Here is a 25,265-nt window from a genome sequence, read left to right as displayed (position 1 = left end):
ACAGCTTGCAATATAAATTAGGTTTTATGCTAGTTTATAAGTTCACACTAGTGAAAATTATAATTTTATAAACTTTTTTATCATAAACTACCTTGACAAACTTATAATAATATATAAAAATTGTATAAAATGTTTGCATAAGCTCTAAAAAAAGAGATAAAAAAGTCAGGCCAAATGAACCCTTAGCATAGTGGCTAGAAACTCACATTTAAATGTGGAGAATGTGGATTCCGGAGTTCGAACTTTGGCCACTCCAATAATGTCTCATGTAGCTGTCATTTTAGCTACACTTGTGGAATAGTATGTTTCTCCTTTATTATGATTTAAACTCAAATCTCCAACTCATTTAACTCATAAACTCAAATAAGATGAATTATCCATGTTAGATCTTGTTTAGGAATTGGCAAATATTTGGTTGAGTCATTCTCTAACAAAAACATGGAGAAGAAGTGATGAAAAAGTTCATTTCAATCTTTAGGGGATGAGAATGAGACTCAGCTAAATTGACAAAAGTTTAAGTTCTTTTATACTCAGTCCAGACAAGCAGTTTCGTATGTGTGATCCAATTGATGAAAACAAAAATGAGTCAAAAAATATGAATAATTTGATGAAAATAAAAAAGTATAGAAGTTATTTTTCGTAAGAAGTTATTAAAATAAAACATAACAATAGTGTTAAAAAAATGTAGAAATTAAGAAGAGTTAAAATAAATGTTTAAGGGTATTTTATGGGAATTAAAAAAAGCTACACCATTTTCCCTTTAGATATTAGTGTAGATAAGTAAACTTAAATTGTAATTCAATTTGCTTTGTGCAATATACTAGTTTTTTTTAAGAACAATACTATAGTTCTTTTTATCCATTACTTGATTGAGTACACTTGAAATTTATATAAAATTCTTGAGTTTGTTTTTAGAAGGAAAGTGATATGAGAGCTTATTTTTCTTCTAAAATTAGGAACACCATGAAATATCAAAATATAGACTTAGCCCTTCAAAAACCAACTCAGAAATTAATGAAAGGCGGCATCTTCATACTAGTGAGTGCAGGAGCACAAAGCAGAACCAAAAGAAACGTCATCACATGAGACGATCATATACTTTAGAAAGATCTGGAAAATTGTAGCAAACAATTAAAATAGACGGTTATCTGCAATGAAACTACAAGTATACTGCAAAGATAAAAGAAACTAATCCAACACAGTAGTAAAACTTAGGTCCGCCCAACTAAACAGACTCATATTGCAATCCATGCACCACTTCATGAACAAAATCTCACTATTCTCTCAATAATTGCTGTTACTGAATCTAACTTCTGCTTCTGCGTCGATCCCTAATGCCATTTCTGCATATAAATTATTTTGAAACATTGTATCAGTACAAACACTGCAACAAATTTAGTCAAGCAAATAAGAACATAAACCATGTGCACTTAAATAACAAATTAAGCAAACACCGGCATCTTAATAAAATTTGCTTGGAAAACCAGGTCAGTCAGAATATTGACGATAATAACTAGGTTTAGTAAGAAACTTTGAAGGAAGATCATGACTAACCCATTAGCATATGGCACCTCCTCGCGCCCACGGTAAGGAGGTGGTGACCTGCTGTAGCTGCGTCCACGAGGTGACACACTGCGGCGCCTGGGTGACCGCCCACGAGGACTGTAACTCCTGGTGCATACAAAAGAAAGGCAAGATAAGCAAATATAGTATAAGGAAAATTATTATCTCAGCGTAAAAAATTCAACCTATCAACCATCAAAGACAAGAAAATATAAAGAAATCTCACCTTCGCCCATAACTTGGACTCCTTCGAAATCTAGGTGGACTACGGCTACGGCGTCTTCCTCCACCACCACCACGATTGCGACATTCACGAGCAAAATGGCCAGGTTCACCACACTCATAACACTTCAAATCAGAACCACCGCCACCACCTCCGCGACCACGACCGCCTCCTCCTCCTCCACCTCCACCGCTACCACCATTTCTAGAATTGTGAGAGAGCTCTACCCTCCAGCCATTCTTACCTGTTGCACATAATACAAATGAGAATGCAAGTAAATTAAAGCAATAATGAAAAAAGAACAGTGCTCTATGTATTTAAGAGAATGAAAACAGAACCATGTTTGATACTTTGAATTTATCATTTTATTTTGACAAAGATACTTGAACGTTTAATCCTTGAAAAGGGAACATCTAGCAAAAAGTTTATGTTATTGGTATTATTAGCTTTCACGCAGAAAGGTATTAAACAGATGAATATTTATATTGGTTTATACACAGAACCATAACCCTGCAAGCATACTTGTCTTTAGACAGTTCGTCTCAGTAAAGAAAAAGAACAGTAACATTGAACGGTAACAGAAAGGCTTGGATTACCTTACCGGTAAATTATTAATTGGACAAGTGGGTAAATTGTTCAGATTGATGAAATAAATACATATATAAATAGATTCACCTAAAATATATCCAAGTCCTATTTCAGTAAGAGTTCATTACATAGATCAAACAACATCACTAGGGCTACATCAAGGACAAATGTTTTCCAAATTTTAAGAAAATTGAACAGCAGCATGATCATATTGGCATAATTATGAACAAGTTTTTCATTTAGTAAAGACAATATTGTGTTACCATAATATTTACAGAAGTTATTAAACCACTGATCGACAACAACTAATCGGAGCACAGGTTGCTCAGAGGGACATATATACAGGCAGCACTCACATGGGCCACAGGTTAATTGCAGAAGCACACATCTCATAAAACAAAGCCATTATGCAAGAGAAGTGTAGCTTGCGAGATAACACCCCAAAGCAGTGCAAATCCTCTGTTCACATTGTTAATTCGCTTTACATGAAGTCAAAGTGTACAAAGCAGCAGACTCTGAAGAAGACTAACGAAAAAACCACTACGTAGAGCTGCTTGCATAACAGATTTACAATGCAGAAGTAGAAGAAGACTTAAATATGTAGAGTTGAGGAAAACCCTTGAACATATCGACCGGAAAAGTGGGGAAAAAACAATAATACATTAGCAGTTTAGAATAATATCACAATAATACATATGTCATTTTAATTTTAATAACAATAATAATATATGGCTGGCATTTTAATATATTTTAATAATTGTTCTACACATACCATCTAATTCGCGAATAGCATCCTGCGCATCTCTGCGGTCATCAAAGTCAATAAAAGCATAGCCAGGTGGTCTCCTAGCAACCCAGACACTGCATAAACAACATCCATGAAAAAAATAAAATCACCCTCTAATATAAACTTAAGAAGCAATAATACATGTTCTAAACAAAACTGATGAATTGAAAGAGTCCAAAACAAGATCAATCATAGTTGATTAATATCACACACATGCTAAGCTCAAAAACACACACACTTATTAAAGCTCCCATGAATCAACAATAATTTGCTACAATAAAATTTTCAAAAAATTTCAGCTTTTTAAGATTAATTAAGGGTCCGTTTGGCCTGGCTTTTTTACCTCTTTTTTTAGAGCTTTTGCAAACAGCTTATGCAATTTTTATATATTATTATAAGTTTGTCAACATAGTTTATGATAGAAAAGTTTATAAAATTACAATTTTCACTAATGTGAACTTATAAATTAGCATAAAACCTAATTTATATTGCATAAGCTGTTTGCATAAGCTCTAAAAAAAAGCTCGGCCAAACAAGCCCTACGAAACAAAAAACATCCACTCCATAAAAAACACCAATCCCTAATTCCATCTAATTTTCTCTAAAAGATCAAACTTTTCATACATTTACTAACAATTACAAAAATAAAACTCCAAATCAAACAAACCCTTTACAAATGATCAAAAGAAATTGCATAAAAGTATAATCATATGAATATTTCTTCAATTACCTTCGAATAACACCATAAACACGGAATTCATCTTCAAGGTCCCTCTCCGAAACTCTAGAATCCAGATTACCCACATACACACGAGACATCGTTTCAATCTTGATTAATAAACCTACAAATCACAAATACAAGGATAAAAATTTAATTAATTGAAACCAAAAAAGAGAAAAATTAAAATAAAATTGAACGTCGACGAAAATTTCAACTACGAGAACAAAAAACGGAACCCTAGAAGAGAGAAACGAAAGAAAAATGTGGTTTGAGAGTGAATGAGTAAGAAATTGAAAAGAGATCTGAAACCTGAGAAAAACCCTAGCAGCTTCTGTGTGAGAAGAGAATGTGATGTGAAGTTATGAACATTTATTTATAAGGCCCCTATTTTAAGTTCACCTTGTCCTTTTTCGTCTTTACACACAAATTTAACATAAAAAAAATCGAAAATATTTTATTTTATTTTATTTTTCCGGTTCTGAATATAAAAAATATAAATTAAATTTATTAAATAAAAATATATACAAAAAAAAAAAATAATAAAGTATCTATTTGGCGGATTTTATTTTAGAGATCAAATTATCGAATTATCCAATGGTTGGACAATTTACTCCGCGAAGCGTGGTAAGTGATTGATATCTACTTTTATTGTTGATAAATTATGAATTTTTAGCATATACTCCCTCCGGTCACATATATAAGAAAAAAAATTGTTTACGCAGTGTTTAAGAAAGTTAGTTAAGTGTAGTTAATTTTTTTGATTTAATGTAAAATATAATTAAGTTTATTATATTGCCCTTTTTATTCTCCTTGTAAATCACATATTTTTGTAAAAGTGAAATAAATGCATGAAAAAAGGTAATATTAAATAAGGGTATATTATGAATAGTAGTATTAATTAGTTTAAAAGTTGTTGACTTTTTCTTATATTAGTGACCAAAGTTTTATGTGTTTTTTTTTCTTATATAAGTGACCAGAGGGAGTATATATGTAGGCTTGAGCATTAGTTCAGTGTCGGACTCAAAACTCAAAATCGGTCGGACCGGCGGCTGACATATGCATAACCATATCGAACCTATTATCTACTCGGTTTGGTCAGTTTTCGTTTCTCGGGTTGACTCAATTTCGGTTCGGTTCAACAGTTTTGACCATTTACAAAAAAAAAAACTTGTTTTTAACTAAAACGGCTAGGACGAAATTTGACGAGCCATTATTTCCCACTTAGATATGTTTGACCCAACTTTATTTTGGACTTTATTTATTGCGTCAATTTCAAAAAAAAATTATGATATTGTTAAACAACAAAATCCATAAGAAAATATTATCATAAAATCACCACAAAACGATAAACAAATATCAAAGGAAATTTATACAAGTTCGTGGTGAAGATTAAAGAAAAGAATTAACAATAAAATTACACAGCAGATAAGGCTCTAAATCCTACCGTAGGTTTTAACTTTTTAACACAACATCAAAATTGTCTTCTATCATTTCTTGCATGTTATTGGTTCTCTGCTCCATCACATCATTCATCTCAACCACCAACAAACAGTGTAATGAGCATAACAGAAGTCAAAAAACATATTAGTTAGAAAAAATAGATCTACTGAACATAGAATATAAACATAAACATAGACCTACTAAAAAAATATCTAAAATGAAGTAGAACAAAAGTTAAAAAAAACATATTATCCAAAAAATCAACAACAACAGCAACCAAGCCACAACAACAACAACAACAACGAAATGAAACACGAGAGAGAGAGAGAGAGAGAGTGAGTTGTATCGAAAACGGTAACCAGTTATCAACACATTCCACTGACCAAGCGTTGAGAACTACTAGGAGCCCATTAAGATGAATGACTATGTCAGGCCCAAAAGGCCAACTAGTTAGTACCTTAGAAGGATCTAGAGTATCCTATGCTCTTTCATTTGTCTTATTATATTCATGCTTATCCTTTTAGTGATTCTTCTAACCGTTTGGGTGGAATTGAGTCTTACCTTAGGATAGTTGTCATGGTACTACCACCTAGTACTATATATGAAATGGAATTGAGCATTGAATAAAACAGAAAAATATTGAGAACTTTTATCTTTTTTTTTTTTTTGGTCTTAGAACTTTTATCTTTTTGTTAAGGAGGAGCTCCCCTCAAAAGAGATTTATTCTTTGTGCATTGCTTAAACCTTTCACATCATGTTGGGCGCATAACATTGTTTCACCCGTCAAATCAATAATAAAATTGAAAACATGTCCTAAAAAGTCGGGATGTTACAGATGGTGCTAGAGTAGTTTGATCTAGTTCAGACTGTTGGATGGTTTCATAGTGTGTGAGTTTTGTCAGCGTTGGCCATGTCCTCGAAAGTCGTTAAGAGACGGTGTATGGTTAACTATACCACTCAAACATTGTTGATTGTTATCTTATTTGAAAATGTCCTCAAAGTACATATACGTGAATGTCTATCTTATTTCAGATAAATTGAGTTGATCCATGAGGTGTCCGTGTCAAGAACTTTTTGTAGTCTCAGTTTCGAGAACGAAGCTACTTTAGGAGGGTAGAATATAAGGCCATGCAGGTTTGAGGACGAAACTATTTTAAGTAGGTAAAATGTGATACCCCAATATTTTACACGGTTTATATATTTAAATATTTGATCACCTTCCCCTCCCTAGTTTTATTTTTTTATTTTTACTACTCTTCCAAAACAAGCTTAGTGTCTTTCTCTACCCTTTCATTGACATTTTTTTTTTCTTTGCTATTCTCGTGTATACTTGATGCAAACCAAAACTCTCTTATGTTACCATCACCCCACCTTTCAATTTTGTCTTCTTTTTTTTTTTTTATCGTAATTTTGTCTTTTATTTCACTTAAACTCTAATTTTCCATATAAACCAGAACAAAATTATAGAAAAGAAGATGAGTAAAAAGAGGTTACAAAAACAAAGATGAACAACACATAACAAAAACACATAATCTTCCTCTTTCACCTCTCATATCTTTCAACATCAAAACATCACCACCATTTTTCCATCGAAACTCATAACCAAAAAAACAGTAGCAAGGTTAAAGAATCAGATAACAAAAAATAAACAGTTTGAAATTAACAAATTTTGCACAATTAATTAGAGATTCTCGTTGAGTACAACAAATGTGAGAGGTACTAATACTTCCACTTGCATAATCGACTCTCAAACCTGCAAGAAATAAATTACTATCACTTATCACCTATCACCTATAAGACATAACCAAACATCACAATGTGTTTCACCTATCACCTATAAGACATAACCAAACATCACAATGTGTTTCCAACTCATCTAGAGCACCACAACCCCATTGTAAAAAGGTTCACAAAAGTTTAATTCAATTAAAACAAGATTTAACTTAAATCATCCACGATCTTAGGAAACTAATCTAAAACAATTCTAATATTTTTTGCCAACAAGTATCATCAACTCTTCAAAGAGAAGGGGTGCAAAAAGCAATGGCTTATAGCCCAACCCAATTCCCTATCCGAGTTTAAAAAAAAAAAAATCCCTATCCGAATCGGAACCGATGTCAGCGCTTAAACCCTTCCTTTCTTCTTTCACGCAAAAACAAAACCTTCAAAGTGTGTGTTTGGTTTAGTGGTGGTTAGAATTGAGTTTGGTAAAATTGAGTTTGACATAATTGATTTTGGTTAAAAGTGAGTTGAGTAAAATTTATTTATGTTTGAAGGCGGATAAAATTGGTTCAAAAAAAAAAAAAATTTATTTATGTTTGGATAATTTTATGTAAAAGTGATTCTTATCAATTTATGTTGTTTGGATAGTTTGGATTAAAATTACTTTTAGATGTGTAATGACCAAAATGGGTTTTAATTGTTATTAAGACTATATAATTCATTTATATTATAGATAATTATTTAAATTGAGTTAAAAGTGAGTTGAAGGTAAATTAATTTGATCAAAATTATTTTTAGGTGTCTAATTACTAAAATGGGTTTATGATTATATTTATAATACAATAATAGGTATAATTTTTACCGTAAAAAAAATTATTGTTATAAAAAATTATTGTCAAATAAATATATTAGCCCATAATCCGTATTTGTTAGAGAAGATTGGGCCTACATCCTTTAACCATCCTTTAGTAAAAAAAAAATCCTTTAACGCATTATTATTTGTCGTCGTCTCTATCCTTGAGGAAGCTATTCTCTTACTCACAACAAATAAGAAACGTACTCCACTTAAACGGAAGAACAAGAAGCAAATCAAACATCTTCAATCCATTTTTTTGTTTTAAGTTTAATTTAGTACGTTTTGCTCTCTTTTCTTTATTTCATCTTCAAGAGTTAGAACTGATTCTGTAAGAGCAGATTTGATGAAGAGCTTAAGGGTAATTAGGTAACTATATCTGACACTAGAAATAAAAATCCTGGAATTGATTTTGATCTGATGCAGAAGCTCAAATTTGTAGCTTTAAGTGGACTCGCGTTTGAGGTTAGAATCACGATTGAGAGATTTGATTTTGCAATCATCCAAACATAAAACAAAAGGGTTGGAATCGCGTTTCGGTTTGGGAACTCGCGTTTGAAGCCATAAAACGTGGAACCAAACGAGCGCAAAAACCATGAAAATCAAATTTCAATCAAAACAACAATGATTCAATTCCAAAGAACCTTCTTCTTCACCAACACCACTTCTTCTCCCACTCTTCGCAACTGCATGGTAATAATAACTATTAATCACACTCTAATTCCCCTTAATCTCTTCTTAATTTTCATTTCAATTTAATTACTTCATCATTATGTCTTAATTCATTATTAAACTGTCTCGCAGTTTCAACTCAGGTCGTTACACAATCCCTTAATCTCGCCGCACTTACCCTCGCTCGTGAATTTAACTACCAACGCCGTTCAACACCGTAACTGTTTCTCGTTTCGCTCTTTTAGTGTAACTAACTTCAATACTTTGAAATCTGTTACGTCCATTAGCGGTTTCGGTTTACCGTTTTGGGTGAATGGCGTTGGAAGGAGTTTACGGTATTTGTCTGCTGTGCCGGAGAAGAGTAAATGGAAGAAACCGGTAAAAGCTGTTGCCGTTCGCGGTAAGGATAAGAAGGATGCTAGTTCTGGTGAATCTGTGGATAAAAATGTTAAAAATGTGGAGTTAGAGAAAAGTAGTTTAAGTGAAGAGATCAAGAGTGATAAACAGGATTCCAAAATTAATAATGTTAAGAAGACGAAGAAGAAGAAGCCACCGAGTAAGAAGAAAGATGTTAAGACTTCTGCTGCAACTGATTCAACCGATTCATCGAAAGCTGTTGGTGAAGAAGTTTCTAAAAAATCACCTTCCAAAGGGAAGAAGAAGACTAATGTAAAGGTTAGTAATTGACTACGATTCTATGAAGCATTGACACCGATACATGGCACCTGACACGACACAGACGGTAGATAATGTAGTAATTTAAGAAAATAGAAGTGATTGAATGAATGTGTCAGACACTAGAAAATTTATGTATTGTTAGTACAAGGTTTTAGATTATGGCTGCTTAGTATAGTAGTTACCATACAATCACTGAAACATGAAAAAATAATTGTTGTGGCTCCAATGCTGGTGTAGTGATAACAAGTTTCGTAAAACGTTTATTATGTTTGGATATTTAATAGGGAGTGGAGTGGAATGTCAGTAAGTCTTAGCTCAACCGATACATATTGATATTGCTAGGTTGTACACTTTCACCCGGGTTCGAACTTGGGACCTTGCAGTTGTGTGTGTGAATTTCTGGTGGTAATTGCCACTTTGCATATAGAGTGGTGTGGTATTCATGTAATAAACATGTATTTTTATTGTTTGGATATTTTAATGATTGAACGGAGAACAACAAAATGCTCAATTTTATTATTTCCCTAATTAGATGGGGAGAAAAAACAAGGTATTAGATGGGATGGGGTTCGTCCCATTATATCAAATTTTAAAGCATTAAAATAAAATATATCAAATTTTAAAGCATTAAAATAAAATATGCTTTTAATGATTTAATTTCGTCCCATTTGTCAATCAAAAACATAGCCTTAGTATTGTGGCCAAATTTGTGAGGCACCATTTTTTGGGTCTTAACCCTTTGATTCCCAGGGGAAAAGGGCTCTTGTAATCCGGTTTGCAATTTGAAACACCGGTATAGTGCTCAGTGTTGTTTTAATTTTAAGCGTAGATGCTAACATGGGTTTGTTCAGGAGAGTTCGGCCGTTAGCACTTCAAAAGAAATACAGGATGGTTCTGCTTCTACAAGGTCAAAGAAAAAGGACGTAAACTCTAGCCAGGTTGATCTTGAGAAGCCGCTAGGAAATTTTACGGGAAAACCACTGTATCCACCTACGGGAAAGTCTGTGATGGTCGTGGAGTCTGCTACGAAGGCAAAGGTTATTCAGAGATACCTTGGTGATATGTATGAAGTATTGCCAAGCTATGGTCATGTAAGAGACTTGGCTGCAAGGTCTGGATCTGTGCGGCCCGATGATGACTTTAGTATGGTGTGGGAAGTTCCATCATCTGCCTGGACTCAGCTGAAGAGCATCAATCTTGCCTTGAGCGGGTACATTCTCACATCTACTTACTCTAGTTTTCCAGCAGCACCGGTTCATTATATTAGTACAATTCTCCGTGGGTGCACTAATCATGGTTGATGTTCAATATTTGTTATGTTATTAAACAAATTACTTATGATTAATTGCAATGGATTGTTCACTTGCATGCTTTTATGCACAAGTGTCTGACAACCTGTCTCTTGCTTAATTCATTTTATGTTGTTTCACAGAGCAGAAAATCTTATTATTGCATCAGATCCTGATCGCGAGGGAGAGGCTATCGCTTGGCACATAATTGAGATGTTACACCAACAAGGAGCTCTGCGCGATAATGTTTTTCTGGCTAGAGTTGTCTTTCATGAAATAACCGAGCAATCTATAAAAACTGCTTTGCAAGCACCGCGAGAGATTGATGTGAATTTGGTTCATGCTTACCTTACACGGAGGGCCCTCGATTATTTGATTGGGTTTAATATTTCACCATTACTATGGAGGAAGTTACCGGGTTGCCAATCAGCAGGAAGAGTTCAATCTGCTGCACTTTCTCTTATATGTGATAGAGAAATGGAAATTGATCAATTTAAACCCAAGGAGTATTGGACTATGGAGGCCAAGTTTGATAGGAAAGAGCGGATATCAAACAAGGACGTAACATTTCGTGGTCGCTTGACCCATTTTGATTCTAACAAGTTGACTCAATTTTCAATTACCTCTGATGGGCAGGCAAGGGATATTGAAGGCAAGGTAAACTCTGCAGAGTTTCAGGTTATTAGCATGAAAAAAAACAAAGTTCGAAGAAATCCTCCAACACCTTATATAACATCAACACTTCAGCAAGATGCTGGAAATAAATTGAAATTCTCAGCAAGTCAGACAATGAAGGTACTAATTTTAATTTATTCCTATCCTATTTTCCTACTTGACATTGACATAACAATTAAGTATTAACCATGCCTGTAATGAACAATATTTGGTTTTCCTCTGGAATTATGATTTGATTATGTTTACATTTTAGATTTTTTAGAATTACTTTTATCGTTAATCTCTATTGAATTATGAATGCAGATTGCTCAGAAACTCTACGAGGGAGTTGAATTGTCTAATGGTAAAGCAGTGGGGTTGATAACATACATGAGAACTGATGGATTCCATGTAGGTATCGCTTTGGTTGCATGAATATATGGTGAAACATTGTGAACTACTCATTGTGCATTGTATATAAATATTATATTTATTTATTATTAATTGTCCACCGAAGCCGATGTCATCTCAAAATATATCCCCCTCCTTGTGTTGTATAGTAATTATGTCATCGGCTTTGATGTCGTCGGCTTCAATGTCATCAGCTTCGATGTCATCGGCTTACCGTATTTAACATTGCGTCTCTATAATAATTATGTCATGAATTGTGGCTAATTAAATATGTAAACTAATCTCCTGTTATCTTCCACATGAGACTGCAATTTTGATTTTTACTAGTGGGTTCACACATGTGGTTGTCATTTATATTTATTTAGAAGTCTTTCTGTCAATCCAATAATTTTGTTTGTGGGTAATCGTTTCTATTTTTAACAGTTGGATTTTTCTTTCTTAGATTTCTGATGAAGCTGTTGCCAATATTCGCTCCCTGATAATTGAAAGGTGATGTGTGCATCTCCATACTTAATTCTGCTTAATGTTGCGAACGGAGCTTCAATACTACTGAATATAAAATGAGTTTATTAGCATGCACCTTACTAGAAGCTTATTTTCTTATACGGATTTTTCATGCATTTCATGCGTAAGAAAGTCGCCCGGGGATGAAAAGTGCAGTTCTGTTCTATCTACATTTAAGTCATTTATTGTTATTTTTATTTAAATTCGAATGCTTATTTTGTGTTTAAGCAAGTTTTAATATTTTTTGTGCGGTTTAAATTTACTGGGTGCAGGTATGGACAAAATTTTGTTGCACAAAGTCCACCTAAGTATTTTAAAAAGGTGAAAAATGCACAAGAAGCCCATGAAGCCATTAGACCAACTGACATACGTTATTTACCATGTAATATGAGATGTGCTTCTTTCATAAATATTTTAACTTATTGATTAACCAAGGGCTACAGCTAACAACATTAATTTTTGATGACTTGTAAGCAATGTTGGCTGGGGTGTTAGATGAAGAATCCTTGAAGCTTTACACACTTATTTGGTCAAGAACAGTTTCATGTCAGATGGAACCAGCTATTCTTGAGAAGGTTAGAATACAAAATATCCATCGGGATAAAGTATAAAATGTTTGAAGTCGTTTTTTTAACTAGCTGCTTTTTATAATTTTTGCTTGGATGATTGGGTGTAGATTTATTTAGAAGTCACACTTTCGAAGTGATGGGACTTTCTTTTCTTCTGCTTTTTAAATGGTAAAATATTTTTATTAAGGTACCACAAATTTTTATTTTATTAAAGAACCGCCAAAACAAATACTTTTATTAAGGAAGAAAAAAGTATAACGAAAGGGGATAAGACATCTTCGCAAGAAAAGGAAGCCAGACTGGAATCTAGGAAATTGGAACATGTAACAAAACCTTTTTATCTATGTTGTTAATCTGAGATAGCAGCGCGCAGCGCTGAACCCCAAAATCCCTCTGGTCACTATTATAAGTAAAAAACCACTTTGGGTTCATTGAAAAATAATTTTCCGCAATTTGTGGCTGCTACAACCACCATTGCTGAAGGAGGCGTGCAGGGAGATGGCGTCGCGCCAAACCTACCATTGCTACGCTATTGACAACATAGCTTTCTGTAAATGTATGAAATCACTAGTAGCGCTAATAGACCACGAACAGAACATGTATGGGTGGCTACAAAAAGAAACCTCTCTAAAAAAAGTTTGATATTACTTTGTGTTAGATTGTGTCTGTCCTAAATAAAGATCATTAAAATAATATATGATCTTGAAATATACTCTGTGTTCATCCACGTGCTTCAATCTGATATTATTATTCTTGATCCGATATATTTCCTAATGTATTTATGGTTCCAGATACAAGTCGATATTGGAAATGCTGATAAGTCTATCATGTTACGGTCTGCTAGCTCAAGGGTTGAGTTTCCTGGATACCAGGCAGTTTTCACGGTATAGTTAGTTCTTGCATATACGTTATATTGTGAGGTGATGTTATTTAGTCTTGTGATGGTTTGTAATCATTCATTTACCAGTAAATTGTGCTTCACAAGTAATGGGTTTTATTTAGTTATTTATTAATTATGATAATTGTTAATTTCCATCAAATTAATTATTGTTGTTAATTTGTTCTCATAATTTTTATTGTTATCAACAATGGACTATAGTATTATTTTCAATTCATGTACCAGTTAGCTGCAACGGGGCAAATGTCTATTATCGGTAGATTTTAAATTTAAAGGTTGTGTAGAAATAAATTTTGAAGTTCTGCTACATGCTTCAAAGCATACATTAGCTATCCAAAATCATGTTTTGACCTTGAACATTATATCTAATATTGAATATTAAAATGTTTTGCAAAGATTTTCTGTGCTGTTTTGCTATATTTCTACCAAGTCTCCACACCCAATTTTAAATTTTTATATATTGAAGTGTAGAGATGCATGTGGTTCTATATTGTGTCGTGTGTATTACTTGATAATTTTTTTTATGTTCCTGTTAAATACCAGTGCTTTAAAATGTTTAACCTCTAGGTCTTTGAATGGTTTTGTATCTCCATCAATTTAAGCTAAAGTTGAGAATGCCCACATGTACCTGTGAAAGAGTAGGACAGTAAAACCAATGTTCCCGACTTATGTATGGTTCTTTTTCACTCCTAGGACATTGTCACTGAAGCTGGACAAGATAGAGACAGTGATGGATCCAATCATGATCTAGCTTTTGAGGTTCTAAATTCCTTGAAGGTAATATTTCTTGAAATTTATTGTTGTTTATGCTATTGAAAATAATTTCACGCCTCTCCATTTACGTGCCAGTTTGTGCCTTGTAAGTTCATTTTATACACTGCTTTTCTTGGCTTCCTTATGCTGCTCATTAGGTTTTAAAAGGACAGTCTTGGCATACAGACAAGACAGCAAGGCTCCTTGTAAAATGTAAATTGTAGCAGCTAAATGGGGTAGCAACTCTATGTATTTAAGAAACTAAACCATTTAAGAAGCTAAATTGTAGGCCCAACTCCAATTCTATGAGAAAGAATGGGGTAGCAACTATTGAACTTTGATCACTTAGTCAATAGGTTATAGGGGGGAATTAGTTGCATGTCAAGGATCAACTTTAGTGGAGGCTCAATAATGTGTTTATGTCGCTGAAAATTTGCTATTCATTTTGCTAATTGTTGATACCTTGCCTTATGCTAGGTTTTTATGTATCTATTTTGTGTTTCCAATCTATGAATTCCCATTTATGGTGCAGAAAGTTGTACATATCAATCCGAAATTGGACTTGCACCATTGACAGATTAAAACTATTTCCTGATTGCATTGTTTTTTGGACATAATTACTCCTCATTTACGCTCCAATATTTATTGATGCCATAAATTATGCAACACCTTTCTCTTCATTGACTTTTTTTTATATAGACAGAGGATCTGTTACATCTTGTTGAAACTGAGGGGAGTCAGCACCATACACAACCACCACCACGTTACTCCGAAGCATCATTAGTAAGTCATTTTTTATGCTTCAGGAGTATTATTGACCATGAATGTGCTGATTTCAGCTGTTACTACTCTTTTGTTGTACTCCCTCCGTGCCATATTATAAGCAAAAAAAATATTTTCACACTTCTTAAGAAAAGTAAAATATGGTAATTTGAAGTATGACTTTTTGTGTTTTCCTTGGAATAAGTTTCATAGGAAGATGTAAAAAGAATTTCTATTGCTTATTGATTACAGTATAGGGAAAAGAAGAAAGAGAGTAAATTAAATGCAATTTGTATTTAATTTCATGAGAATAAGTAAAAAGTAAATCTTGAAAATGATAAAAGTTGTTTTTTTCGCTTATAATTTGGGACATTAAAAAGTGATTATTTTTGCTTATAATATGGGACGGAGGGAGTATGTAATATATGATTGATATTGGAATCCTAACTATGGGTTGTATATTTTGAATAGATAGAGATTGCATTTTAACATGCCTGGAATTATGTTATATACATACTTTGAGCAATGCTATTGTTAAGCTTCAAAATGTTGGTTTTTATGTTCCCATATATCGTAATGTCTTGAGCCAGTTCCGAAAGATGTGCAAGTCTATAAGATTTCAATTTATTTGTAGTTTTATCGTAATAGTTGGTCTTAATTGATGCTTGCTTTTTGTTTATTGGATTTTCTTTTCCTTCTAACAGTGTACTTTTATGATTACTCATTGAAACTTTCAGTAACTTGCATCTGTTAATTCATCTGAAGATAGAAAATTGTGCATAATGAGATACTGTTTTAAACATATTTATCTTGTGGTTGGCTGTTAACTAGTGACAGTCCCTCATGCCATCGGCTTGTGCACAGAGAGGCTACGTTGTGTGTTTTGTTACAATGAACTTGTGCACAGATATGCATATATTGAATTCTTTATCATGTAAATATTTATGATTTATAATTTCATATTATCTTCTACGTTATGTGAAATAAATAGATCTATTGGCACATATTGAGTTCAACATGAATTGGAGCTCTTTGAAATATATATGCTTTGTTTGGCAAGGAGGAGATAGAGATATCTAATTTCTTTTACACCTTGTCTTTTTTGTTGTATCTTTTTAGCATTTCCCTTATGATATTTGCATGTCACAGGTTAAGAAGCTTGAAGAGCTTGGGATTGGAAGACCTTCAACATATGCAAGCACATTAAGAGTTTTACAGGTATTTGACTTGGGGACATTAAGTTACAAGTTGCGATCATCAATAATTATCAATGTTTTAAAAACCAGTAAGAGCTCCGGGTCATGGTTCACCCGGTTGAACTGTTGTTGGTTGAACCGGATAATTAATAAATAAGATCGAAATTTTTTGTTGTTCATTGGAAAAGGAACGTCACTAGAGACAAGGTTTTTGGAGATAGAAGTTGCATGGATGGAAGGGGAGAGAATTAAGAGAAAGTGGAGTGCGATGTTGCTCAAATGAGTTACTTATATTTCACAATGAGGTTCAAACTTATATACAAGAGAGAATCCTAAAATAAGGAAACTAAATCTATCATAATAAATAAAAATCAACACTCCACCTCAAGCTGGAGCATATATATCGTATGCATCCAGCTTGTTACATATATAATCAATACGAGGCCCCCGTAGAGATTTAGTGAGGATATAAGCTAACTGATCATTTGAGCTCACTGAAGAGGTTTTAATGATGCCAGAAAGAATCTTTTCTCTAATAAAGTGACAATCAACTTCTATATGTTTAGTCCTCTCATGAAAAACTTGATTTGAAGAAAGATACAACGCAGACTGATTATCACACATAATTTCCATAGGACCTAGTTCACAAAACTTTAGCTCTTGTAACAAATGCTTCAACCATAAGAGCTCACAAGTAGTGTGGGCCATAGCAGGGTACTCTGTCTCTGTGCTTGACCTTGCAAGAACAGTTTGCTTTTTACTTTTCCATGATTAAAACACAATAACCTGAAGTAGACCTTCTATCATTCACATCACCGGCCCAATCTGCGTCTGAATAATATCCAACAGTATCAGTAATGTATGACCTCTGTCTGAATAAACAAGTCCTTTTCCAGGTGACCCTTTAATATACCTCAAGATTTGAACTACAGCATTCCAATGACTATCACAAGGTGAATTTAGGAATTGACTCACAACACTAACAGCAAACAAAATATCTGGTCTTGTCACGGTGAGATGGTTTAGTTTTCCAACTAACCTTGTATATCTACCTGGATCAGGATGTGCCCCCCCCGATTCTTAGAAAACAGGTTGGGTTCGTTACCCATCTCTTTATTATTTTGGCTTCTCTGCCATATATCAATCTAGCATAGTGGAGTGGATGACCCTTAAAGCGTATACCCACCAGCTGAAGTTGGATGTATTACTGGATACAATTAAAGTGTATACCCACCAGCTGAAGTTGGATATATTACTGGATACAATTAAAGCGTATACCCACCAGCTGAATTTGGATATATTACTGGATACAATTAAAGCGTATACCCACCAGCTGAAGTTGGATATATTACTGGGTACAATTACAGCGTATACCCACCATCTGAAGTTGGATATATGAATCATATGACGTTATGTTGTTCTCTCAGGAATCATAATAAAGTATCAAATAACAACTTATCAACTCATACATGTCTTAATTTGTGACGATTTGGTTTTTATTAAGGTGTGACACAGTAATAGTTATCCATTGATTTGGTCTTTCTTGAGGTGTAACACAGTAATAGTTATCCATTGGAGCGATGATTTTCTGAGTAGAATTGAGAAACTGACTCTGTATATCCAAAAACTTTACCTTTTTATATTCTCCCTCCTGTAACTAACTTTATGTCTTCTTGTGGAATTCACTTGAAACTGCTGTCTCTCACTCTTTATTTCAACATGTTCACTGCATCTTGCACGGAAATTTTATGGCATTTTCAACATGTTTACTGCATCTAATACGGAAATTTTATAGCATTACATATGTCAAATTTTAAATATCAGTTTGAAAGAATTCTGAGCCCTCACTTGTTTGTTGCTTCAGGATAGAAAATACGTGACAGTAAAAAGTCGTGTTCTGTCTCCAGAATTTCGTGGTCGTATGGTAAGCTTTGAGCTTGAAGTTTTGAATTTATTGTTTGGTGGGATGAAAATACCAGTTCTATTATTTTATGATGTGATTTTGGGTGATATTTAGGTTTCAGCTTTTCTGTCACATCATTTTTCAGAGGTCACAGACTACAGTTTCACTGCCGATATGGAAACTGAGGTATATACTATAATTGTGTCCCCTTTTAACTTGATCTATGCAATGTATTTTAGATCATATTTCTTTCGAATGCAAAAACATTCCCAGGAAAGCAGACTTGGGAATATTATTTATAATTTTTAAATGTTTTGGAAAAATATTCCTCGGTCGCATCAATTCCTGGGAATATATTTTACTCGTGCTTTCCCTCCTTTTTCATTCGCGTGAAGGGTGGGAATCTTGATGGCAATAGAAATTATTTTAAAACTCACCAACTATAATTATTTCCTTCCTCCAAATCTACTTGGCAACAACAATTGTTGGTTTCTCTAATTTACTAAGGAAGGATCTCACCCTTTCTACTTCATATTGGTTGAGTTGTACCAATCCTTCTGACATATTGATTTGATGTCATGTGACCGTGTCTTGCTCAATAAAACAAAAAAAGCCAGCAAAACAGTAGTAAAGAGCCTCCGAGGTGATCCCATGTACGTCCACAGATGTCCCACATCTTAGTACCCCCTTGTATTAATCACTTTTCCTAGACAAAAACATCAAATTCATATGCACACAAACCAAGTCTTTTGGTCTTTTTGTATTTTATTTGTTTCTTTTCAAAGACTGACAAAAACACCAATTCCTTTCGCAACAAGAAGAGGAGGTAGGCTGTCCTCAAAAAAAAAAAAAAAGAGGAGGTAGGCTGCAAAAGAATATTCAGGATCTAATGTTCACCTATCTTCAATGGAATCAAAAGAATCATAATTATTTGCTTTTTTGAAAAATCAGCATATTTAAGTGCAACCTTTCTTCTATCTTCAGCAGTTGTGAAAAACTTCTTCAAACACTCATTACTCACGGTAGATATTTCTTTATCCTCATGTGGGAAAACTGTATTTCGATCCTCCAGATGCCATTCGTCACTGTAATAAATATATAAATAGCTGAAAAATTGAATAGACTAATTTTACCTAGTATCTAGAGTGCGAGCCATACAGTGAAGAGTGGTGCAACTCTTCGTCAACCTATCAATTAGTATCGAATAAATATTGTATATTATTTATTTATTTACTGTCTGAGCTAGTTGGTCATTATTCATTTTCCTATCATTTGTCAATAAAAATGTGTCTTATTTTTTATTCAGCTTGATAATGTTTCTGCTGGAATAACCAAATGGAAAGGCCTCCTTGGAGATTATTGGACACGGTTTAAATCATATTGTGAACGTACTTCTAATGTTCATATTCACCAGGTGTGGCTCTGTCTTCTTTGCTCAAGGCTTGCCATTTTGTTGGGGTCTCAAATTATGATTTCTTGATATGCTTTCTTCGCATTGTTTTCAATGCACTTTGTATGTTTGCAAATGCTATTAGTGACTATGATAGTCTGAAAGCAAAATGTGCAGCATATTTTTCCATCTTATCTACTTACGAATGATTTTTATACTTGCGCAGGTTGAGAAGATGTTAGAAAAAAAATTTGCGGATTACTTATTTGGTTCTCTCCCAGATAAGAGCCGGGTGTGTCCAAGGTAAGTTATGCCACATTATGGGTGGAAATTGTTTAATATCAAATACATGCTGGATGTTTGTGCCACATAAGGTTTCTTACACTGTTATGTAATTATTTCTTTCTGGAATTTCTTGTTTGGAATTTTTGGAGTGTTCGGTTTTACCTCTAGATTACTAGTTTAGGGAGAAGGAAAGAAGTAACAATCTTTGTGGAAATGTGGAATCTTTTCCACTTTGGTGTATATGGTTGGAGCATATTTCTTGTATCTTTCAGGGGAGTAAGTGCTCCTTTTGGGTAAGAAGAGTTTGATCCTCGTCAGTCGTCACTTGCAGTCTTGAAAATAAAGTTGACTTAAAGCTCAATGTAAAATTGGTTTGTACATGCAGAGACCAAAACCTGAGGAATATAGACTATAAACTCATCTTGTAATGTTCTAGTTATATTGGGCCAACTTTTTTGTCTTGTGAATGTGATTTTTCTGATTTTATTGGGCTAACTTTTTTGTCTTGTGAATGTGATTTTTCTGATTTTATTTATAGAAAGTGATTTGTTGATTGCATTCATTACATGTTGCCTGTTTTGCTTTGACTTGTTTCAGTTGTAACGAAGGCACACTTATATTTAAAGTAAGTAGATTTGGTGCTGGCTACTTTATAGGCTGTGATCAACATCCGAGGTGCAAGTGAGTATTATAATTTATACTATATATTTGGCCTGTTGGTTCGAAGTTATAGCGTAACTGTTGTGTGATTTTCACAATGGCGAGCTTGTATTCTACTTCACAGTTTACACATTTGGAAGAATGGTGGTTAATTATGTTTTTTCCTTAATGCAAATAAATCATATACAATAATTAGGTCTGATGAGCAAACAAACATTTGACTTAATCAAAGGGTCCAGTAGCTCGAGCTTTTCATCTAAGTAGAAGTAAAAGAGTATATGAAAAAAATAATACCTTTTGTAAAAAAAAAAGAATTATGCCTGTGGTTTGGGGTTATGTTAAGAAGGGTGAAGACCTCTTGAGTCCCTGATAAATAGTGTGGATTAGATGGAGAATTCTCCAATAGAAATAGAGGCCAATACAACTACTGGTCAGGCCAATCAATATAGAAGGTAGATGGAGAATTGTCAGTTTGCAGTAGAGGCCAAGAAAACTATAGGCCTAGCCAAGCTATTTAAAAGGCTTTAGTCTTAAATGGGTTTCCATTAGACATGATCCACAAAAAGACATTATAGTATCATTTGATTCATATAATGGATCTCTGGGAAGTGTTTTTGTTGTTACTGCTATGCTTTACTTATTTGCAGTCATGTACTGTAAGCATCACTGTGATTCTACATGGTACTCCTCCGTCCCTAATTATAAGACCCTTTTTAAATTTTTGTTTATCCCTTAATATAAGACCCTTTTCAACATGCATTTATGATTTCTGTAAAAAAATACCCCTATTTAAAATACCATTGGAAAACATATATTATGTTTCTAATGATATCAATAATTATAGGGATAAATATGTAACTAACACAACTTTTTGACAAATTTATTACTAGAACTATTTTTCTTAATACCCATAATTTTTGTTGGAGGTTCTTATAATAAGGGACAGAGGGACTCTAATGATATCAATAATTTAGTGAAGCCTCTGTTTTGAACTGATTGCTTTTATGCTAATATTTTTTGGTGATTCATAGCATGCATTTAGTATACTCAGTTACTCCAAAAACTGTAGAGCCATTATTTATGCTATGTGTGTAATAGTTTACAGTCTCTTGAAATTGAGGATATGCATAACTCATGGGGTCTTGCATAAATTTTCAAACTTCTATTTTTCTTGTCCTTATTACTGCATTTTTGCCTTGTGAAACACTTTATTGTTGGAAATTACAAATTTATGAGTGGTACTTGTGATTGCTGAATACAGGTATATTGCTAAAACATTATATGGTAATGATGATGATGGTGATGATGATGACGAGGAAGATACACCTAAGCAAAACACTATGATAGAGGAACCAAAACTCCTAGGTTTTAATAGTGCAAATGAAAAGGTTTGCTTAACCTCTTGTCTGTTGTATGTTTTAATGAACTGGTGTAATTTGGCTTGTTTGAACTGCTAAATATTTGTATAATTGGCATTTGTTTTCCCTCAGATTCTTCTGAAAAGCGGTCCTTATGGAATCTATATTCAGCTTGGAGAAGACAGGAAGGGACACCCACCTAAAAGAGTCTCTGTTCCTCGTGTATGTCATACTAGAATTTTCAACTCTTTGAGACAGTTTAATTTAATTTTATAGGCCATGAATGTGAGGCATGCCATAATAGTTTGTGTCTCCGATTTGCCTGAATATTGTGCATTATTCTAATTTCTAATAGTATTACAAGAAGTTTACATTTTCTTAAACGAAGGAATTTGTAAGACTTGGAAATTAGAAAGGTCATTATCTAGGTACAAATTACTTGCGATGCAAGTGTCGTAGTAAATCACACCAATAAACAATATTGCGCGTGCTTGTCTCTTTCTCTGTTTTATCTTTTGCTTGTGATTATAATTGTTGTTCCCGTTTGATATTGGTTGCCAATTAATTTTGCTCCACACATAAAGTATTATTGGTGTGATTTACTACGAATTCACAACAGCAAGTATATAGTCTTATTTGATAAAACAAGCAATATGAATATTAAGACTTAAAAATGGTAATGCAGTCTGCTGAATACAACTTGATAGTAAACTCAATTTTTTTTTATTCAAGGGGCAGGCACTATCATTTTTGTCTAAAATTCTCTTTTCTTGATCTTGATTGTTGAAATTAAATTCCCTTTTGATTGTTGAAAAATGTGGCTGTTATTTCAATTTTGCTCGAAGTTCTCTCTCTGCCTTTTGAGTTTGACTTGAGTGTATGTTTGCTGTGCAACTACTGGTCTGGTGACACTTCTCTGTTTTTCATGAATCATGGGTTTACAAGCTAATTGTGCAAGTCTGGCCAATTATTATATCTTCCAATAAAAGGAAAGAACTCAGAATTTTGGTTGTTTCAGGTAAAGGATGTGGACTCTATCACCCTTGAAGACGCACTTGTGTTGCTACAATATCCATTGACATTGGTATGTTTCCCAATTCTAGTTGAGCTACTTGTCATGTTGATTTTGCATGTCAGTTTTTGACAACTGAGTTTATGATGAAATTGTTGAGTTTTATATATATGGTTGTGATGTGTAAGACAATCTTGGCGTGGTAATAATATTTTATGAACATGATAGTGGAAGGCAAACTTTCAATCAAATGAACAATTTTTTTATTTTTAAATATTCAGCTTGCAAGATGTTAATGATTAGTATAATTATTGTACACTGAAGTCAATTAATCCTCTCTCTCTCTCTCTCTCTGTATGTCTGTGTGTGTGTCTTGTGTTCTTTAGTTATTGCTAGCTTTTAAATGTTCTCTTCTGGATTAGGGTAAGCATCCTCAGGATGGAAATCCTGTCGAATTAAAGGTTGCAACGCGTGGCTATTCTATTTGGCATGGAAGCAAAATTGCTCCTGTTCCTAAGGTATTATTGTAGGTTATTATTTTTTATTAAGATTTTATTTCCTTCATGTCTTTGCAATTGCAACAACTGCAAGAGACTTTATTTGCTAAATTGCTAAATTAGAATGTAAGTAAAAGCATAGTGCTGGGATAACACAACCAAATATTTTCAGAAGTTAACAATTTGGGGACAAGATAATTTGTGAGTTATATGGGATGGGATAGGGATAAAATGCACAACCAAAGTTTTCAGAAATTTATAATTTGGTAGTTGTTTAAAGAGGAGAAATTACAGTGAAGCGTAATTAAGAAAAATATAGCTTGTTTTTGAGTTAGGCTGCTGTAATAAATTAAATGCATGATGGTAAATGGTTAGCATGAGCAAGTAAGGTCAGACCAGCTTGCTTGATGTGCCTGTGTTTTTCTTTCTACTGATACATTTTGACGGTGAGTATGTGGGCACGTTTATAAACAATTCCCTATTTGACTGAAGTGTTAGCAGCCAACACTCGGTGGGATTTAGTCCCACATCGGATAGATAGGATTCTTGATAAGAGTTTATAAAGAGGAGGCAATCCTCACCTTACAAGCCGGTTTTGTAAGGATGAGTTAGGCCTCGATATTCGTAACATGGTATCAGAGCCTTTCGGGGTCCATCGTTGGGTTTCCTCTATCGGCCATGCTTCAGGCCCATTCGCCCGGCTGAAGCGTGAGGGAGGGTGTTAGCAGCCAACACTCGGTGGGATTTAGTCGGATAGATAGGATTCTTGATAAGAGTTTATAAAGAGGAGGCAATCCTCACCTTACAAGCCGGTTTTGTAAGGATGAGTTAGGCCTCAATATTCGTGACATGAAGAAAATTGTCCTTCCGAATCAATTTGATCAACTGTAATGTCAGAGGTAAACTGTAGTTAGTTCAACCATAGAATCATTGAGCAACTCAGTAGATCAGATTTGATTAGCTCTTCCATTATTTTACTTATTTTTATTTTATATAGCTTAATACTCATGTCCACTACATATGGCTACAAATGTTTGTTTTGCAAAGTTGTATGTGCTCTAATTTAGTTAGTTACACACCAGTTTTAACTTTTAACCGGTTATATTCCTTGACTTTTCCCCGTTTTAAATTGGTATACAGAATATGAAGCCAAATGGAATCACCTTGGAAAAGGCCCTTGAACTTTTATCAGGTAAAAATGTGAGAAGTCGAGGTCGGCCCGGACGCAAACCTAAAGTTGAAGATGTTGAAGCTATTGAAGCTTTCTAAGATTTTGACCTGGGTACTTAGCATGAATGCAGAGTTTTCACCTGATTAATATTAACTTATGCAATAAGCAATTACCTAAGTTCGACGATTATGCGACCAACAGTTGCAACTCCCAATCCCAAATGAGTCAGGGAAGATTTTTTTTTTTATAGAGGCAAATGTAGATTCTTTGATGGATCCAAATGTATACCAGTAGTTCATCAATTTTGTTTCATGTCTTTTTTTTTTTTTTGTGTATATTTAGGCTGGCCAATCCGATTTATTTGATAGAAGTATAATTTGTCCTTTTGTTGTACCAAATATTGACTTAATTTATTAAGCCCTGAACGCTGATATTTTGTTTGGCCAAAGGGTTGATATTCTTTTAGCCTTAATTTATATTTGTAAGGATAAGCTACTCACAGCAAAATCACAATAATAAATAAATTATCTTGCTTTTTGATTTGTACGTTTCTTCTGTTTTTCCTTCTACTTTTCATCATTGTTTCTAGTAAGCTGAAAGGTGGCATTTAAGATACACAAATGGTTAAATTTGTGTACCAAACACAAATGCAATCTCAGCCATTGATTTATAACTCAAAATTCCAATGGCAACGATCTTGGCATAC

General features: G+C 33.8%; 2 protein-coding genes across 3 annotated transcripts; one reads left to right on the top strand and one right to left on the bottom strand.

The window, feature by feature from the left end:
* Nucleotides 1-1,060: 1,060 nt before the first annotated feature.
* Nucleotides 1,061-4,274, bottom strand: LOC123906695 (serine/arginine-rich splicing factor RSZ22-like). 2 transcript variants are annotated; one of them, XM_045956664.1, is made up of 6 exons: nucleotides 4,192-4,274; nucleotides 3,892-4,003; nucleotides 3,147-3,235; nucleotides 1,790-2,030; nucleotides 1,555-1,671; nucleotides 1,061-1,343 (listed from the first exon to the last, which is right to left on the bottom strand). In XM_045956664.1, the coding sequence occupies exons 2-6, from the start codon at nucleotides 3,978-3,980 to the stop codon at nucleotides 1,307-1,309; spliced, it is 573 nt and encodes a 190-aa protein (XP_045812620.1). In that variant the 5' UTR covers nucleotides 3,981-4,003; nucleotides 4,192-4,274; the 3' UTR covers nucleotides 1,061-1,306. The 2 variants fall into 2 exon arrangements, with proteins under 2 accessions (XP_045812620.1, XP_045812621.1); XM_045956665.1 differs by lacking the exon at nucleotides 4,192-4,274 and adding an exon at nucleotides 2,638-2,992 and having other exon boundaries at nucleotides 3,892-3,944.
* Nucleotides 4,275-7,472: 3,198 nt separating this feature from the next.
* LOC123906694 (DNA topoisomerase 1-like) lies at nucleotides 7,473-25,105 on the top strand. The gene is made up of 23 exons (XM_045956663.1): nucleotides 7,473-7,491; nucleotides 8,489-8,590; nucleotides 8,702-9,244; nucleotides 10,099-10,457; nucleotides 10,680-11,331; nucleotides 11,515-11,601; nucleotides 12,044-12,090; nucleotides 12,378-12,487; nucleotides 12,580-12,680; nucleotides 13,466-13,558; nucleotides 14,266-14,349; nucleotides 15,025-15,108; nucleotides 16,237-16,305; nucleotides 18,148-18,207; nucleotides 18,301-18,372; nucleotides 19,493-19,600; nucleotides 19,803-19,879; nucleotides 20,459-20,542; nucleotides 21,783-21,909; nucleotides 22,012-22,101; nucleotides 22,898-22,963; nucleotides 23,314-23,409; nucleotides 24,529-25,105. Exons 2-23 carry the CDS (start codon nucleotides 8,522-8,524, stop codon nucleotides 24,655-24,657), a joined length of 3,207 nt encoding a protein of 1,068 aa, XP_045812619.1. The 5' UTR covers nucleotides 7,473-7,491; nucleotides 8,489-8,521; the 3' UTR covers nucleotides 24,658-25,105.
* Nucleotides 25,106-25,265: the final 160 nt, after the last annotated feature.

The sequence above is a fragment of the Trifolium pratense genome, linkage group LG2, assembly GCF_020283565.1.
Source record: "Trifolium pratense cultivar HEN17-A07 linkage group LG2, ARS_RC_1.1, whole genome shotgun sequence".
NCBI lineage: Eukaryota > Viridiplantae > Streptophyta > Magnoliopsida > Fabales > Fabaceae > Trifolium > Trifolium pratense.
Note: the sequence above shows the minus strand (reverse complement) of the source record. Positions and strands in the feature narration are given on the sequence as shown.

What these genes read in the sequence shown, in the direction of transcription:
- LOC123906695 (XM_045956664.1), bottom strand. Translation starts at nt 3,980, where the DNA reads ATGTCTCGTGTGTATGTGGGTAATCTGGATTCTAGAGTTTCGGAGAGG. An exon ending in TGCTATTCGCGAATTAGATG is followed by an intron (nt 2,031 to 3,146) that starts GTATGTGTAGAA and finishes TATGTGCAACAG; the next exon opens with GTAAGAATGGCTGGAGGGTA. An exon ending in AGTCCAAGTTATGGGCGAAG is followed by an intron (nt 1,672 to 1,789) that starts GTGAGATTTCTT and finishes TGTATGCACCAG; the next exon opens with GAGTTACAGTCCTCGTGGGC.
- LOC123906694 (XM_045956663.1), top strand. Translation starts at nt 8,522, where the DNA reads ATGATTCAATTCCAAAGAACCTTCTTCTTCACCAACACCACTTCTTCT. An exon ending in GATACCAGGCAGTTTTCACG is followed by an intron (nt 13,559 to 14,265) that starts GTATAGTTAGTT and finishes TTTCACTCCTAG; the next exon opens with GACATTGTCACTGAAGCTGG. An exon ending in AAATTGCTCCTGTTCCTAAG is followed by an intron (nt 23,410 to 24,528) that starts GTATTATTGTAG and finishes ATTGGTATACAG; the next exon opens with AATATGAAGCCAAATGGAAT.